At 40.4% G+C, this 18463-nt stretch overlaps 1 protein-coding gene across 27 annotated transcripts in view; it reads right to left on the reverse strand.

Annotated features, from left to right (window-relative positions):
* The window catches only part of PTPRD (protein tyrosine phosphatase receptor type D), a 722358-nt gene that overhangs the window by 234360 nt on the left and 469535 nt on the right, over positions 1-18463 (reverse strand). For all 27 annotated transcript variants that reach the window (XM_080987670.1, XM_080987673.1, XM_080987664.1 and 24 more), the window contains one exon: positions 16630-16771. In XM_080987670.1, coding sequence (XP_080843796.1) covers positions 16630-16771 — 142 coding nt within the window. The remainder of the gene's footprint in view (positions 1-16629; positions 16772-18463) is intronic.

Consider the following 18463-nt stretch of genomic DNA (forward strand, 5'->3'; position numbering starts at 1 on the left):
TAAAATTCCTCTTATACTCTCCCAAACTCCCCCCACCACAGCTGACTGTGAGTCCGTAACTGTTGGTACACTGCCGCTAGTTTTTTTTTGTCCCTATTTTTCTTGGAGAAGTTTTCATATCAAATCTCACAGCTGCTTTTTAAACTCAGAAAATACAGCCGTGCCTTGGTTCCCAAACACCTTGGTATTCGTAAGTTTTGGCTCCCAAACACCAAAAAAATGGAAGTAACCGTTCCAGTTTTTAAACTTTTTCGGAAGTCAAATGTCCGAAGCGGCTTCCACTTGAGTGCAGGAAGCTCCTGCAGCCAATCAGAAGCCACGCCTTGGTTTTCGGACTATTTTGGGAGTCGAATGGACTCCTGGAATGGATCAAGTTCAAGAACCAAGGTTCCACTGTAACAGACATTAGTTAAAAAGCAGCTTCTAAATTCTGCCACAAGGTGGGGAATGGGGGGGGGGTCTGCTTCAAAGCTATCTGAAAGACCAAATGCTTTCATATGAACCTGCCTGAGCTCTGACCATCTCTGAAGCATGTTTGGTGGGGATGTGGAATTGGGCCCTCTCAGTGGCAGCTCACATGGGTGTAGCCAAGGGGGGTGGGGGGCAGCTGTCCCCCTAAATCAATACAAATTAATTCAAATATGAGGTTCTGCCCCTCCCCCCAACAGAAATCCTGGCTACACCCATGGCTGCTCACAGACTTTGGAATTCCCATCCTAGAGAAGCCAGCCTGGCTCCCTCCTTGTTGTCCTATTACTGCTAGGAGTTAAAAACATTTTCATCCCAACAGGCCTTTAGGAACTGAATGGAAAGAGCTAGTGTTGTAATAATATAATAATAATAATTTATTATTTATACCTCACCCATCTGGCTGGGTTTCCCCAGCCACTCTGGGCGGCTTCCAACAAAACACTAAAATACAATAACCTATTAAACATTAAAAGCTTCCCAAAACAGGGCTGCCTTCAGATGTCTTCTAAAAGTTTGGTAGTTATTTTTCTCTTTGACATCTGATGGGAGGGTGTTCCACAGGGTGGGTGCCACTACCGAGAAGGCCCTCTGCCTGGTTCCCTGTAACTTGGCTTCTCGTAGTGAGGGAATCGCCAGAAGGCCCTCGGCGCTGGACCTCAGTGTCCGGGCAGACCAATGGGGGTGGAGACGCTCCTTCAGGTATACTGGACTGAGGCCGTTTAGGGCTTTAAAGGTCAGCACCAACACTTTGAATTGTGCTCAGAAACGTACTGAGATGTTGTTTTCATCTGTCTTGAGTCCCGGGGCCGGTGGGAAAGGTGGGATAAAAATAAAATAATAATAATAAAGCTCAGATCCTAGAACGGTCACAAACTCACTGGTCAGTCCTTGGCAAATCACAACAATGAACCTCAGAGGGCCTTCTCCCTGACAGAAATTATTCAAATTTCCACCCCCAGGAGGAAACAAGACATAACGGCTGATACAAGGAGCACCTGCTACTACTCTGACAAATTGTTTCCTTTTTTGGAAAATATTGGGTTCTTGGGGTAGGCAGAAGCAGCATCAGAACTTTGCAGGACCAAGGCAGAAGCAGCATCAGAACTTTGCAGGACCAATGCAACTGGAGGAATGTAACCTCTGACCCTGCTGTGCAGCATCCCAAACAAATAATTACTTCTCAGCTTCAATTTCACACTTCTAAAGTAGAAATTGTAATGATCTGCCTCAATGGTTTGCCACAAGGACAAACACTTTAGCTTAAGCCAACTTTGGCATGAAAACATGAACAAGCCAGGAAATCTTCTGTAAACTATAGTCTCAGTTTCATCCAAACCAAGAAAATGCAGTTAACAGCTTTGGAACAAAGATACAAAGCCGTTGTATGAAGTTACTTAATATCTTGAAGTCATTAAACATAGCTTCCTGGTTCAGAGGAAACAGGAAATTATAGTTAACCAAAGACTGCCATGCTTGTCCGTTGGCTCCCATGAAAGGAGGCGCAAATGGATTATTCATTCCTATCTCTGCTTACTGAATATCTCTGCAAGGTTCATTCATATCTCTGCTTATTCAACAGAGATGAAATTGTCAGAATTAGCCCAATGAACAGTATAAAAGTGTTCTCTACTTTTAAAATGTTAAGTAAGTTGCACTTACTGTCAGTTTTATTACTATTACTGTCACTGTTACTACTATTGTTTTCAAGACTCTGTAACAGAGGTGTGCAAAGATGTAACAACGAAAGTTCTATTCTTACTTTTTGTCTTATGGAACTGGGAAAATGTTAAGGAAGACAGTGAACTGTTGTTACTCCTTTTGCACAAAACCTGGTCACAGGTTCTGTTCGACTAATGCTTGTGAATTGTGCCTCCGCATCTGCCATCTGCTACACCTGCCGTCTCTACATCTGATGCTCGATAATATTCAATGCATGCCCTCAAAACGCAGCTTCTTCAACCATGTGCAGCAAAGATTCAAGCATATCCCTTGCTGGGATGGAGACAACAGCAACTATCTTAGCAGCTGAATGCAAAATGCATTTGCAAGTCTACAAAAACTCTGTATTCCACATCAATTAATATCAGCTGTGTTTTATAGCTGCCAATGTATCCAACAAAGCCGGGAACTCAAGTTGCCAGATTCCCATGCTAAAGAAGGTCCTGGTGGGCACACTCTGAAAATGTGGCTGATCATATTTAACGGCTCATTTATCAGCTAAAAGACTCAAAGGAATGTTCTTTGCTCCTCTTAAAATGAGTGGGAGTTAGATGTGGGCACAGGGAGTAGAAAGTAGTATTTTGTACCCTTTGATGTTTGAATTGCTAATTGGGGTGCTTCCTATAGTAATTTTCAGCATCAGAGGTTAACATGAACAAGAGTATTTAGAATTCTGTTTTAAGAGCTATTACCGTAAGGCTTTGTGTAATGGAAAGACAAATGTGTTAGCTTTCAGATGCTCACAGATGGAAGGAAAGAGAGAAGGGGGAAAGGAGTAAACCCAGTATTTTCCCCAAATAACTTTTAAGCAAAATGAAGCAACTGGGAGCCATCCACCTCAACATGCCACAACTCATACTATACTACACATTAGAAGTATGAGTCTGGCCACATTCCAAAGGTGAAATGACCCTGCCATCAACAAACATGCCTATATGATCATTCTGCACAACTGGAAAAGGCAGCTACCTCTTAGCCCTTCTTAAACCTTGTAAATTCAGTGACCAGTTTAACAGGCCATGCTTTGAGGCATGAAAGAAAGGCAGAGGACTGATAGCACCAACCATCTGGTTTGCACATCAAGGCCTCGGCGCACCCCCCAAGAATAATAAAAACACATTGAGACAGAATTTTAGTTTAAAGGTTAATGGGCAAAATTTAGGCCACAACTTTACTGACCACAGCAATGAGAATGGTATTGGCTTAGGCATTGGCAATAACTATATCTGACTCCTCAATTAAGAGGACCCAATTAAACATTTGGCAAATACAAAGTTTACTAGCCAGACCACATGAGGGGCATATAAAATATGTTTTAAATCTAAAATGCATTTCCAACAGCAACTGAGCCATTAATCGTTAGAGAACTAAAACTTGTCAAGTATTAGGGCTGGGCAATATATCAATATTGTGTCCAAATCTGGTACCATGGTATTGGTTTCATAATTTTCACCCTGGCAATATATCACAAATAATGATCTGTGTGCTAAGCAAAAATCATGATGTGGGAAAAACTGTGAAGCCAGCTAACACCTCTTGATCACTGCATCATTTCAGACATTGTGAGATAATGGTATAGCACAATGTTTAGCTGGTGATATATCACAATGTTGAAAACCAGGTATCACCCAGCCCTAGTAAGTATGCAAACCCTATTGCACTGGAAGACCTCTTTTCAATGTCAAGAATACAATGGTAAGAATTCAGACAAGGGCTTCCCCCACAGACACTGGGGGAGGGGGGAAATACTAATTTTAAAAACATAATTTCAGGGGTTGGGAAACTTTTTCAGCCCAAGGGTTGTATTCTTGTAAGAAGAACCTTCCAAGGAATGTGTGCCAGGGGCAGACACGGCCAGACGTAAAAGCTGTTGGAAAACCGAAGCAAAAGTTGGTAGAGGAATGGAGATAGATTGTATCTTTCTCCAGTAGCCTACATTCCAGCCACATGAAAAACAGAGGTTGGAACACCAAGACTCCTTTGAGCAAAATCATGGTACAAGGATCCACTCCAAGCAAAAGTGCTTGAGGAGGACATGGAACAGGACCAGTAGGGGTCATGGACAGGTATGTTCTGTTGTGTCTGCTATTCTTGATTTCTCTTTTATATTTTTTGCTCAATATTTACTCAATAAAATGGTGCCGATCCAGAGGAAACTAGTCTTGCCCATGAAAAGTGATTGAAATCACTGGGAGTCACACTATCTGTGACTGGCACAGTTACAACAGGATGTAAGCAAGAACCAGTAATATCTCCCAAACCTTCCCCCAGCTACTCTTGAAGGCAATTGACACAGATAGTTGTCTCAGTCCATACTAAGAGATAAAGAAGTTTTCCACCTTCAGCAATCATTGGTAAGATAAATATGGTAAAATGTCACTTGATGTATGCATTTATGTAATTGTATATTTATGGCAAATGGAGATGCTAAGGGCTTTTTTCCATCAGTTAGAAAGATTTCATCAGCCATCCTTCTTGATGCTCAGAATCTACGAACTGACATACAACTGTCTACATTTCTAGTGAATGCTTTGTACAAAGGCTGTACACACAGATTCAGTTAAGCCAAGATCTTTAATGAATTATAATCACTCCCCTGTTTGGTTTTGGCAGGATGGAAGGGACTGATGTAAAGAAAATCGATAAGGCACTTAGAAGACTTTTGTCAAAGTTATTCATGCAGTTACTAAAAATTGAAAAGGGCCAAATAAGGATTTTTCCTCCTAATGCAAAATAGAAGGGAATGGGACTAGTGCCAATTCGAAGGTGCTAAAAAAGGAATACTTTTAACCTTGCTTCTTATTATTTATTCATATCACTTTTATACATAATAAGAATCAATCCTGGGCAGATGCTTCAAATTATGATTTGTTCGATGAGAAACATCAGCACAACAGATAGAAGGCTCAGTAAAATGCTTAAATGGGGAGATGAATTTACTTCTTCTTTGAAGCTAATGTGAGGCTATGCGAAGCTGGTAACTTGCATTGTTAACAGTGACTAGGAGTCAGCTGGTTCACTTAAATTACTTTTACAGAGTGGTTATTGTGATTTAAAATTCTGTCTCCGTATTTTAACCCTGAATTCCTTTATTGTGCTCTTCGTTTCAACATATGAAATTGTAATTTGAACTGTTTTTATTATGTTATGTCTGTCTACTCAAGGAAACATCTTATATCCAGCAGTCCTTGTGCTACCTACCACGCTGTTCCAAAGGGTTCCCCAATTTTGTTCTCCAGATGATGTGGGGAACATGCAGAGAAAATAGGAAGTACGCAAACAAATGTCTCTCACAAACAGAAGGAACACTGTTTGGCACAATGCATTGTCCTGGTTCACACGTCACGTTAAACCATAGCTTAAAACAAACTGTGGTTTAATGCAAAAGAGCTCCCATGATGTTCCTTCCCCACTTCTGTTGCTGACCAGCTGCAATCAGATACCAAGGTTTGTTTTGAGTTTACCACTCATGTTTCATTTGGAAAAGCAAACCATGAGCAAGATAATACAACAAGTAGAACTCTGGTTTGTTTCATCCACAGTAGCAGCAGGACTAGAGGAGAACCACCATGGGAATCTTTTATCCATGTACATGTAATGAATTGAATTTTGATTCTAAAAAGCATATGTGAGTTTGCATTCCTGAGACTATTCAGTCAAAACAGATGATTCACCTGCTAACATCTAGACCTACTTATTTCTTAGGTTAACTTCTAATTTTAAAGCGTAGATGAAATTAAGTCTATGTTATCTCTTAAAATTCAGCTATTCTAAATCTCCAGCCATTCAACCTTTTTAAACTCTAGACCCATGGAAATCAATGGACACTGCCAGTTTTGGTCCATAAATTTCAACTCTCAGTAGAACTTCATTGAATACATCTCTTATTTTATATATTTATATTAATACATGGTTTTGAAAGAAGAAATCCACCCATGGTAGACTCAATTCATAATAGACCATTTACCTTCAGTTTTTAAATTTTGCTACTTACATTTTTGCCTTCCTTCCTAAATATGCTACGCTTGATTTAGATTTCATTACATGTTGGCTACAGGTGAACACAGAATAAATATAGATATAGATACGATTATCCATGAGAAACCAATGTTTAAACAGGAAGCTCCACAATGGAGATTGACAGCATACCAGCAGTGCATGCTAATAAGCTAAGTCGAGATAGTGACGATTACAGTTATTTAATTTCTATATCGCTTAATATATTTTAAATATCTTTAAGCGGAGTACAGAAAACTGAAGCAACAACATACAGCTTAAACAAAAATATTACAAAAATACACAGTGACATGTAAAAATGTTACATTAATGAAAAGTTACTAATATATGAAAATTAATATCAATTCATCTGTTCGTCCTCCCCTCCTACGTTCCATCGGGTGGATCAACAGAGCGGCTCACCATTATGGTAAATTGCCAGCACTTCTTATCAGAATTTCTAGATCATTTTGATGTCCTTTGAGCCAAGAAGTGTGTTAGAACATTTGAGAGTAGATAACTAAGTTGCGATCAGCACATTAGTCTGGGAGATGTGGATCACGTCAATGCGTATTGGAATTCGCAAAGACCAAATTCCTCAAGCGTACCTAATTTTCATTAGATATTCTATAAAGCAGAAAGCTCCTAAGCATTAGCCTCAGTCAGCAGACCATTCTGGGCTATTAAACAGCAATTCACCTAATACAGGAATGGTTGATAGTTCAGCAGCAGCATAACAAAACACTCTTGGGGGGGGGGAATGAATGAGCGTACCTAATCAAATATCTATTTAGTTCTAGTGAAACTAAAAATAAATCTGTAGCAGCTTGGTTGAGGATTGCACAACATCTCCACACATTAAATGTGCACAGAAATAAATATACATAGAGAAAATGGCATCATGATGAATCTATTTCCAAGTTTCTCAACTATACATGAAGAGCTGAACATGCAGGGATCTTACAAACAGATATATATCTGTATGTAGCAATAAATTAACATACAGATGCCTGAATGTAGCCTATGAAAAGTGCCATCGAGAAACAGGTTTCTAATAAATAAAATATTTATTTAATATAATTTATATTTCTCTTGATTGTAAAACAAACCTCAAGGGCTTATTAGTGGTCTGCATGTTGACACCTGCCTAATGAGAAAATTGCAGACATCACATGGCTATTATACATGTTTAATTAATATACCAATTAATGCCAGAATAGACTTTTACTTCATGTGTACATATAAATAGTACATTAGGAGTCAGAAGTCATGATACATGCTACTGTCACCAAATACAGTGGAACCTCGATTTTCGAGCGTCTCGGAAGCCAAACGCCGAAAACCCAGAAGTAATTGCTTCCATTTTTGAATGCACCTCAGAAGTCGAATGGCTTCTGCTTCATGTTTTTCCATTTTTTCAATGGATTTTGCCAACCGCCCACTGATCCTTGGTTTTCGAGCTTTCGGAAGTCAAACAGTCTTCCAATAGGGATTACATTCGAAAACCGAGGTTCCACTGTATTGGAAGATATATTCAGAAATTCATGGAAGCCAAATTGAAGTAAGAATTTTCAGAAATAACACCTGTTCTATTCAGCGACACCTAAACAGATCAGACAGTAGGATCTCAATATGTGACTAAGTTGTTGGTGGAAGAATTGCTAGGATTTATTTGGCCTTCGGGGATTTCTTCTTCAAGAGAAGTCAAGCTTCTTCAAAAGGTGTGGGCTTTACCTGGGCCAAACAGAACCAAAGTACTGGAACTTAGAATTGAAAAAGGTCACAGAACAGCTTTTTTTGTTTGTAACTAAATTGTCCTATGTCCTCAGACAGGACAAAGTATAGCCAGAGTTTGTTCCTGGCCATGGCTCGCTGTTAGTGAGGAGAGAACTTACTCACAAGGCCAGTTTTTGATATTGTGCTAAGCGCCAAACATTGGTTTAGCCCATCACAACAGCAAGAAAGACCACAGAGGAACAAAACAGCTGCAATGTCCTGTTCACATGGTCCTAGCAAGCCATAGTTAGACTTACTGTCATGTGCAAACCAGTCTACTGTTACAACTGCTTATAATCAAATTCCATTCAACAAAATTAGAAACACCTATTCCTAACATGTTTAAGTTGGAGTAGAGAAGGAGGGGGGAGCATGAAATTTTGAAAGGACATGAAATGGCTGTCCCAATGCAGAGCTTGGTGCGCCTAATAACAGTTGCCCTATATTTATGTTTAAGTATGAAAAATGAAGCACATTGACTTGACATGAGTCTTCATTATTCTATCCATGTTGACTTCATGCTTTCACCACTGCTACATTTCACAAGTAGCTCAGGAAATAAAAATGTGATGGCATGCTACCATTACCTGGCAACACTATATATCCTTGCAGGCCCGCTATAGTAGTTTGATAGTAAATCATTTTAATGGAATATTTTAAGTCACAGTGAAACCTATGCACAAGATGATTTATCTGTTTGTAAGGGAAGGTGAGGAAATTCCATTTATGATTGAGCTGGTGAATAGTGGCTTTATTAATGTATTTTTTTGCAACAAAGATTAATGGAAGAATGGTAAGTCAGCTTCACCATTCGATGTCAGTTTAGAACAGACATTGCATTACCTAAAATAAAATCTATCTTAATAAGATCTAATGCCATGCATAAAATCCCATACTATCCATTAAAAAGGAGTTTTTGATAGGCTGCTTTAATCTTAGCTGTTTGATTCTCTTACCATGGCATGGCAAATAAATCTTTCGCCTTGGTGTATGCATTAATGCACATCCTTTGAGTCTGAAAGTCATATTTCTAAAAATAATTGGCCACATTTGGACCTCAGTCCACATGTGCAAACTGTGATGTGCTAAGAAATGCACTTATTGTAATGCCTGTGGAAAACTATTTAATTCCGTCAACTGGTTGTCACTGAAAAGTGCATGTTGTTCACATTCCAAAAACGAGCAGCAACACAACATGCAGAACACTGCATGTATAAGAAAAGATTCCAGGGACAGGAGGTTGTTTTTTTCTGTTTGGTGCATTCCTTCCTCTCTGTAGCTATGAAAACCATGGTTTTCAAAAAGTGTTAGGATGGGAGAGTGTTGTCCACAGTACCCTGTTTTAAAATATTACCAACCAAGTGATCATGGACCACTGGCTAATTGGAGTTTGCTACATACAAATGCAGAGGATGCGGGTGGTGCTGTGGGTTAAACCACAGAGCCTAGGACTTGCTGGTCGGCGGTTGGAATCCCTGCAATGGGGTGAGCTCCCTTTGCTCGGTCCCTGCTTCTGCCACCCTAGCAGTTCGAAAGCACGTCAATGTGCGAGTAGATAAATAGGTACCACTCCGGCAGGAAGGTAAACACATTTCCATGCACTGCTCTGGTTCACCAGAAGCGGCTTAGTCATGCTGGCCACGTGACCCGGAAGCTGTACGCCAGCTCCCTCGGCCAATAAAGCGAGATGAGCACCACAACACCAGAGTCAGCCACGACTGGACTTAATGGTCAGGGGTCCCTTTACCTTTACATACAAGTGCTACAGTGATTCCTTTCTTTAAAGGAATTCCTTGCAGAATCCAATGTTGCGTGAGTGAATGTCCAGTCACACAGTGGGATTTCACCTTCCTCTCAGGAGGAGAACCTCCAGTACAGCGCACAGGGGAAGAAAGTTTAGATTGCTCAATCAGGCAAACAGATATGCTTGCACTTAAGGGTGTTCTTAGTGCTGTTTTGAATTCCACCCATTATTTTTGGCCTTGGGCAGGTACCCTCATTTGTGGAAACACAAAGAAGAAGGGGGAAAGTAAAAGGAGTTATATACATAAAAAATTAAATGTATACTTTGTTGGGAAAGTATTTTCCTAACTTTATTGGATGTGTTTGGAAATGTTATTGCTCTCATGATGAGTTGGTCTGACATTCATATGCATTTAATTTTGCTAACACTTCAGTACTCTAAAGCAAACACACTTTTCATTTCAACAAACTTTCTGTCATCATAATGGTGTGCTTGATAAACCAGCAGGCTGATCTAGCATATGAATGCCTTTTAGAACTTTAGAAATGGAATATTTAGGAACTGAATTCTGCAGTCACTTTATCAAGGGACAGTATTTATACAAGTCTCTTTTTATCCATTATCTAACTCCTATGCAGTGAATGGAAGTGAGAGCTGGACCATAAAGAAGGCTGATCACCGAAGAATTGATGCTTTGGAATTATGGTGCCGGAGGAGACTCTTGAGAGTCCCATGGACTGCAAGAAGATCAAACCTATCCATTCTTAAGGAAATCAGCCCTGAGTGCTCACTGGAAGGACAGATCCTGAAGCTGAGGCTCCAATACTTTGGCCACCTCATGATTAGACTCGACTCCCTGGAAAAGACCTTGATGTTGGGAAAGATGGAGGGCACAAGGAGAAGGGGACGGCAGAGGGTGAGATGGTTGGACAGTGTTCTCGAACCTACCACCATGAGTTTGACCAAACTGCGGGAGGCAGTGAAAGACAGGAATTCCTGGTGTGCTTTGGTCCATGGGGTCACGAAGAGTCGGACACGACTAAATGACTAAACAACAACAACAACATGCAGTGAATAAAAGTGCTTTGTGTAAAGTGCATTGAAACAACCCAGTTGTTGTTCAGGATGGCTTTTCTGTTTTACAGGCTCAGAAATGTAGTTGCGCAGCTGCACGCCAGTTTCACATCTATTGCAGCAGAAGAGGAACATGCCCTTGGTCAGAACTGCAACACAATTTTCATGCCATGGGATGCAGCCATGCTACCTCCACACAGTCTGGCCTCTGGCTGTTGCTGCTCAAACATCCTCTGGGCTCTGGCTGTTGCTGCTCAAACATCCCCATGATTCAAACAAAGGAAAGAGCAGGGCTGCTGGATGTTGCAAGGAGTCTCCGTTACCGTACTATGTTGCTATGTTGCACAATTTAGCTCTTTGGATTCACTGACCCTGCAGACCCATTCCCAATGCCACGCAAAAGCACCCTTGCAAACATACACAAAATGGACATTACAGGAGTGACCGTGTGAGTGTGCATGTGTATGAGAGTGAGAGAGATCCAATTTATTGTATGCAGACTGAAACAGAGAAGTCTTACTACACCATAGGACCATAACATAGAATGATCTCGCTTTAACTCAGCTACACTATCCATTCCGAATAAAGCTTGCATTGAAAGGACAGTTTCCACTTGCATCCTGCTTCTTGCCAAGCCAAGAGTTGTTGCAGTTTTGAAGCTGGCGTTATGCTCTTGCTCTCTTCTTCCTAGTCTTTTCAAGGAGTTAGGCATCAATCATAGAGATGAGCTTTCTTAATGCTTATTCATGTTATTCACCCTATGCACAAATTGCCAGTGGGTCACACAAATTCATCCCCACATATAAGCTCACTGACACCCAAGGGCTCCAGTTCTTCCGCTTGCAACTTGGGTGCTCTCCAAATGACTTGCTGTTCAGCTGTTTTCCTGCTCCGTGTTATTTATTCTGTTTGCATAGTAATAACTCTGATGAGGCATGGAGTCATTTGGGACCGTATTCTAGTGCAAGCTAAATAAAATCGGAGAAAACTGGGGAAACAACAGACATTGCAAAACACACTCATACACGTGTTCAGAAACTACTAACTCTTCTTCTAGAGACCAGCAAACAAGACCAGCGTTTTTTCTTTCTTTTTTTAAAAAAAGAATCTATATAGAGATCGCACTCCTAATTTTCACATGAAGACTACTTTGTATATCACGATAATGACATAATTGCACACCAAATCTGTACAGGATGTACACTAAAATGGATAAATCATATCATATTGTGCAATGAAAAGAAACTGCTTGGTCTTCAAAGGGATCATCAAGAATCCCTCGGCCACGTATTTCCATTGACTTTGTCCCTTAATTTTCTTCCCACTTATGCATCTTCTACTCACCCGCAGCTGAGTACATGTGCGGTGTCAGGAAAGAATTAAATAATTCAATCCAAACCCAGAAATAGCGAGAGAGAACTGGAGCGTCCTTGTGACTCATGAGGAGAACCTCCCCAGAGCCCAAACAGGATGTCAGTGAGGGTGGAGGAAGCCTCAAAGAGACCTGAGGAACAGCAGGGCTTTGTTTAGGCTGCTCAGCCTCCCCGCCTAACAGCTGATGTGTGGGGTAGCACAGCAGCAGCCACCTTCCCATGTGTCCTTCTGGCAGCCCCAAAGCTTGAATTCTGGCTGTGGATATTTTTGGATACAGTATTTTTGGTTTGAAGAGAGAATGACGGAGAGGGCATTTAAAGGGTCCTCCTCACTTTACATGATTTCACTTATGTGTGGGGGGGCCCAGAATGTAAACCTCCCATGAGTTGGGGGGATGCCTGTACCAACATTTATTTAGATAGCTGCCTGGAAAAACTGTCTGCGGACAAACATCGGCTCCCTCGGCCAGTAAAGTGAGATGAGTGCCGCAATCCCACAGTCGTTTGCGACTGGACTTAACTGTCAGGGGTCCTTTACCTTTACCTTTTTATAGGCATTGCAGAGGCACAATTAGCAGCAATAAGAGACATGAGGAGTCCTCACACAGGAAGGTGCATTTGACTCTGTTTTGCTTTGTTGTCGAATTAATTTTGCAAGGATAATAATATTTTCCGGGTAATGGCACATTTGTGAGAATTATTAGTTCCATTACACATTCTCCTATTCCCTCCACTACACAGCCTGGAATGTTTTTCTGAATCCAGTCGCATTTGGCATCCCATGGTAGATACTACTCCAGTGAGTATCCCACTACTGAATTTAGAATACATATTTGATCCACAGTGATTCAAAAACTGAGCAACAGTGAGCAAAGTGTGTTTTGCAGATTTGGGAATTTCCATGCCTACATTTATGAGCTTCCTTTATCTCATTCCCTAGAAAGTTCCATATTGTCTCTCAAGCCTAACAAAACTGACAACTCATTAATCATTTCTAATTATATGCTGTTTGGGAGAGAAATTTCTCTGTACAAATCTTTATGCCCATAGAACTAGTTCATAATGATGCATTTATTTCTCATCCTTTATTACGATTACTTTTTTAAAATTAAAAAAATCAAGTAATCCACACTTTACTATAATTGTTATGATTGACCAGTTGTTTTTATTTCAATCACTCATTTTAAAGAGGGGGGAAGATTACTGTTTGACTCACTGTCAAGAAGTTATGCTTTGTTCTTTAATGTTCCTTGCAGAGCTCTCCAGCAGAAACACTTTATAATAAAAGCAGTAATAAGTACCATTTTCACAGCAGGGAAAAGAATGTTCATCTTCAAAAATGGGGTATTAATAAAATGTTATCATAATGAACAATCTAATTATGGTCACAAAGTACTACACAGTTGCTGGTATAATTATTTGTCACTTGGGGGGTGTTAAAGCCTTTTCCCAACCCCCACCCAGTCCCTCTTCACATGCTTTTTGTTTTGTGTGTGGCTGTGTTTGCAAGTCATAGTAAACCGTATGTAATGCTGTAATGGGAATACAGAATTAGCTCTGACTTCCCACCTCCTCTAGCACAAATGGGAGCACCAAAACCAGATGCTTAATTAGCCATAGATCTCAATTCAGGATAGTGGTTTGCATTACTCAACCACAGCCAGGAAATCAAATACAAACCTTGGTTTCACACCATGTTTTCCTTGGAGTGAAACAAACCAAAATCCCCGGTACAGACATAATGCCAAGGCAGGTACCATGGTTTGTTGCTTCCACTCACACTAGGTTAGGAGCATAATGGGAGCCAACTGCAAATTCACAATGAACTATTAACTATGGTTTACTGTGATATGTAAACACAGCCAGTGTGTGTTCTGCTTTTGAGATAGACATCTGCTTTTACAAAAATGAAAACACCCTTTTTGTTGTGTTCCCACTTTCTGTCCAAGTTATTTTTATGCATCTGACTCATCAGATCAGCAACTGACAAATGATACACTGCAGGAGAATAATGAAACTCTTCTGTTATTCAGATGGTTAAAGGTAAAGGGACCCCTGGCCATTAGGTCCAGTCGTTGCCGACTCTGGGGTTGCGGCGCTCATCTCGCTTTACTGGCCGAGGGAGCCGGCGTACAGCTTCCGGGTCAGGTGACCAGCATGACTAAGCCGCTTCTGGTGAACCAGAGCAGTGCACGGAAACGCTGTTTACCTTCCCGCTGGAGCGGTACCTATTTATCTACTTGCACTTTGACGTGCTTTTGAACTGCTAGGTTGGCAGGAGCAGGGACCAAGCAACGGGAGCTCACCCCGTCGCGGGGATTCGAACCGCCGACCTTCTGATCAGCAAGTCCCAGGCTCTGTGGTTTAACCCACAGTGCCACCCGTGTCCCTATTCAGATGGTTACAGGCACCCAAATCCTGTGTTTAGATGGTATTCTTGGTTAACCTCTGGAAATTTGGCAAATGCAGTCTGCCCCACTCAAATGCAACAACAGTCCAGCTCCCCCTACTCTCTGTTTAGGCAGACTACCGTATCTGTTATTTCATACGTAATTAGAAATACACGTCTAAGTCGGAAGATGGCAACTGAGAATATATCATGGAGACATAGATTAGTTGTGCTGTATTTTAGCTTATTATTTATCTTTATTTACTTGTTTATGTATTAGAAACTTTATATTGGAACTTTATTTTACAGTTGTCAAGGCCAGTGGCTAGCACAACAAATATATTGTTGTTTATCCCTGATTAGTTAGAAGTGGGGCAGAGAGTACCCTATATTCTTACTTCACCTATAGAGACACTTTTGAGAGCTGTTTAGTATAAACGTTCACTACTTATGCAAAGCAAATGACAATACAGAGCTGTCACATGGACTGTTAAAATTATCTCACTATATTCTTCTGCACAGGGTGAAAGCATAAAAAAGTCAGCAACAACACCTAATCATATCTATTAATCTCAAAACAGCAAAAACAAACAAATGAGCAATATGATTTTCAAAGTTTCCAGGGATCTAAAACAGCAGTGGGGAACACCCCAGCCTGTGAACCAAATCAGCCCAGCAAAGATCGTACGGTTTGTCATCCAATGCTATTTCTCCCAAAGCACAGTCACCTGATCCACAGCTGACACCATATGGGACATATGAGTCACCATATGGCTGTATAATAGGAAAAGCCAGGAACCTTAAAGTGCTCTCCCTATTGTTCTTTGTGTTGCGTTGATTTCCACTTTCAATCCTCATTGCCCAACCTACACAGAGCACGTGGAAGATGTCAGAGTTCATTTCCATCACAAGTATGAACCAAGGCAAAAAGGCAGAAGTAGGGAACTATGTGTTTATACACAGCTTGGACAATGTCTCATAGTGATGAAGAGCAAATTCGCCATTCATACTTCAAGGGAAAGGAAATATAAATACCTATATAACCAAATCTGTTTCTAAATTGAAAGGAGGAGGGAACCAAAACCCCCAACACACACACCCCACATGTATTCTTCCTAGGTTCTCACTGAGTATCTACTATGTCAGATGGACACACAGGTAACAACATATATATCCTTATTTTTAAAGGCTGGAAATCAGATATAAAAGGCCATCTGATTTCTGGCATTTACCACAAGGAAGCTGTCACTAGTGGATTCACATAAGTGACACCTGTGAATCATGACGCAAAACACAAACAGTATATGGTCGGAGCACAAAATGTTATTTCAAAGTCATCCTTGATAGCTCTGATTGACCAAGAAATACAAAGAGTCAGAACAAGACGACAAGCATTCCTATTGCTGAAAGAAAGATTGTTTGTGTTCACCAAAGTGCTTAACTACCTACAGCTCATCATTATGTAAACAAATTCTGTTTCTATAGTTTTGCCAAGGTCAGCGTCAACTTGCTTAGGTTACCTTTGATATAAATGCCTATCACACAGCATAAAATGCCAAGGGCAGCACTTTGAAAACCCAATTCATCCAAAAACCGTTGAGTGAATTTAGCTATAGCTCCCTTCTTCGTTTTAAATTCTCCTATTTTTTATGTCTGAACTTCAGTATTTCTTCTGAGAGAAGAAAGAACAATTTATACATTAATAGCAACCGAAAGTACATCAAATGAAAGTAGCAACCGAGTATACATCAAATATAGCTTCTCTCCAGATTACACAAAGCAACCTGTCCACCATAAAACAAAAGAGATAAACCAACAGCTATTGTAGGGACAAATCCCAGGCACTGAGAAGGAAGATATCACCAACTGCACTCACTACATGCAACTGCACAGGCACAACTGATTGTGATGTAATCATTATGTCAACTCAGTTTGAAAGAGAACAATTTCTAGGTGAAAAACACATCAGGGTTTTTCCATTTTCAAGTATAAATACTGTAACTCATTAAAACATTTCCTTACAATCTGTAAAAAAAACAAAAGCAAACAAATATCTTTAAAATAATAAATATATGGAAGCCACTTACCACGTAACACAGTGAGTCTTGTGGACACACTTATTTCTCCAACACTGTTGGAAGCAACACATTCATAAATAGCTTCATCTCGTGGAGTCCGTAGCGGTTGTATTCTGAGAACGGATCCAGATCCATCATCAAACTCTATTACCTATTGAAGGAAACAGGAGCTGTCACAGGTGTTGTTACAAATACCTGCCTCTCCACTAAGCCTGGGTACTTAATACATAATCTCACTGGTCTAAATTCCTCTAACATGGACATCAATGATTGATTGCATACGAGTGGAAAGGAGCAAATTTAAGAGTCACTCATATTTCTTGGCCCTAAGTAAGGGGGCTAAAATGCAAAAGATAATGCAGTTCTCAAATTTTAACTCACTATAAAACTCTTTACTGGTGGGCTGGCCAAATTGTCATTAATTTGAAAGCGACATAAAAGAGCAGTGATGTGAGCCATGTGAAGATCACCTAGCCATGGCCATGGCATTCATAGTTACCGTGACCAAATGACTGCAGGATACTGCAGGAAAAAAATATCTGTGTCACTCACATGCATATGGGGTTGGCTGGCAAGCTATAATATAAAAAAAGCACAGCCTCCAAGGCCAGCTCAGCCATCTTCCCCAGAGAGTTTGTTTTTGTGACAAAGGATCCACAGTCTATTCCAGGCCTCCAACACTCAGAAGACATATATTTCATGTTTAAAATGGTAAGCAGGAATTAATGGATGCCTTTACAGATCATCATCACGCAGGGACACTGAAAGGGTGTGAAACTGTGAGCATGCTGGTGTATTTTGGGTCTGTGACTGACTACAACAACATAGCAGATGAATAATTGAATCTGGGAAACAAATGCTCAGCTAAGACCACATCGACAAGTTCTTTCATAACCTCAACCTTATTGGCCATGCAATAATTGTCCAGTGCTTTTAAAAGTGCTTGTTTAGTTTGTTTGTAAAATAACTGTATACTTCAATTTCATAAAAAAGTCAAAGCAGTTTAGAAAAAGTAAAATGTAGTAAGAACAACGCAAAACAACACACAGATCACCAGGTGTCTATTAAGTAGCATGTTTTCTTAATTTTCTGCATTAGCCTGGTGGAAAAAAAGAGAGGCTTCAGCAAATGCTTTTAAGTCCATACAGAAAGTCCCTGTATCCAATGCTCTACTGGAAGCGTTTTCAATGGGAGCGAGCTAACACTGAAAGCATGGTTTTATGTTGAAGTCAAATGTGCTCACCAACTCAGGAAACAACCAGAAATGCTCCAACCAATGATCTCAGTGACTGAGCTGGGATATAACAGCCAAGGTGGTCCCTAAGGCATCCTAGACATACGGCGTTCAGAGTTTTGTAAATTAATATAAGGACCATGAACCTAGCTCGGTTCACTAACACCTGTTGAAATTTGCAAGCACTGGTGGATGGGAGGCAGGAATCCTCTAACTGCAACCACAGTGGTTGAATAAGGATAGTTTAACTCCATGGAGATTTCAGGGAATTTGCTGGCTTCACTTGCCACCTTTTAAACAAACACAGATAGAGCCATATTCCCTGTTCCTAACTTCTAGAAAACTAGGATAAATGGCAAGTTTGCCCCTGCCCTGAAATTCACTCAAGATGGAAGGGGAATCCATCCAAACTTAAACAAATGTGTGCTAAAAGCCTGTTCAAAAGAGTCAATTTAAACTCTCCTGGGGTAATAAATAATGGATGATATCTTTTTTAGCCTTTCATATACGTTTCAGTTTACTGGGGAAAAATGCATTCTTCCCTAGACTTTGATCTGCATTTGTAAAAATTGGAAATTAGAAATTGAACAGCCACTGAAGCCTAATACA

This window comes from Podarcis pityusensis, assembly GCF_964106645.2.
Source record: "Podarcis pityusensis genome assembly, chromosome: 17".
NCBI classification, from domain to species: Eukaryota; Metazoa; Chordata; class Lepidosauria; order Squamata; family Lacertidae; genus Podarcis; species Podarcis pityusensis.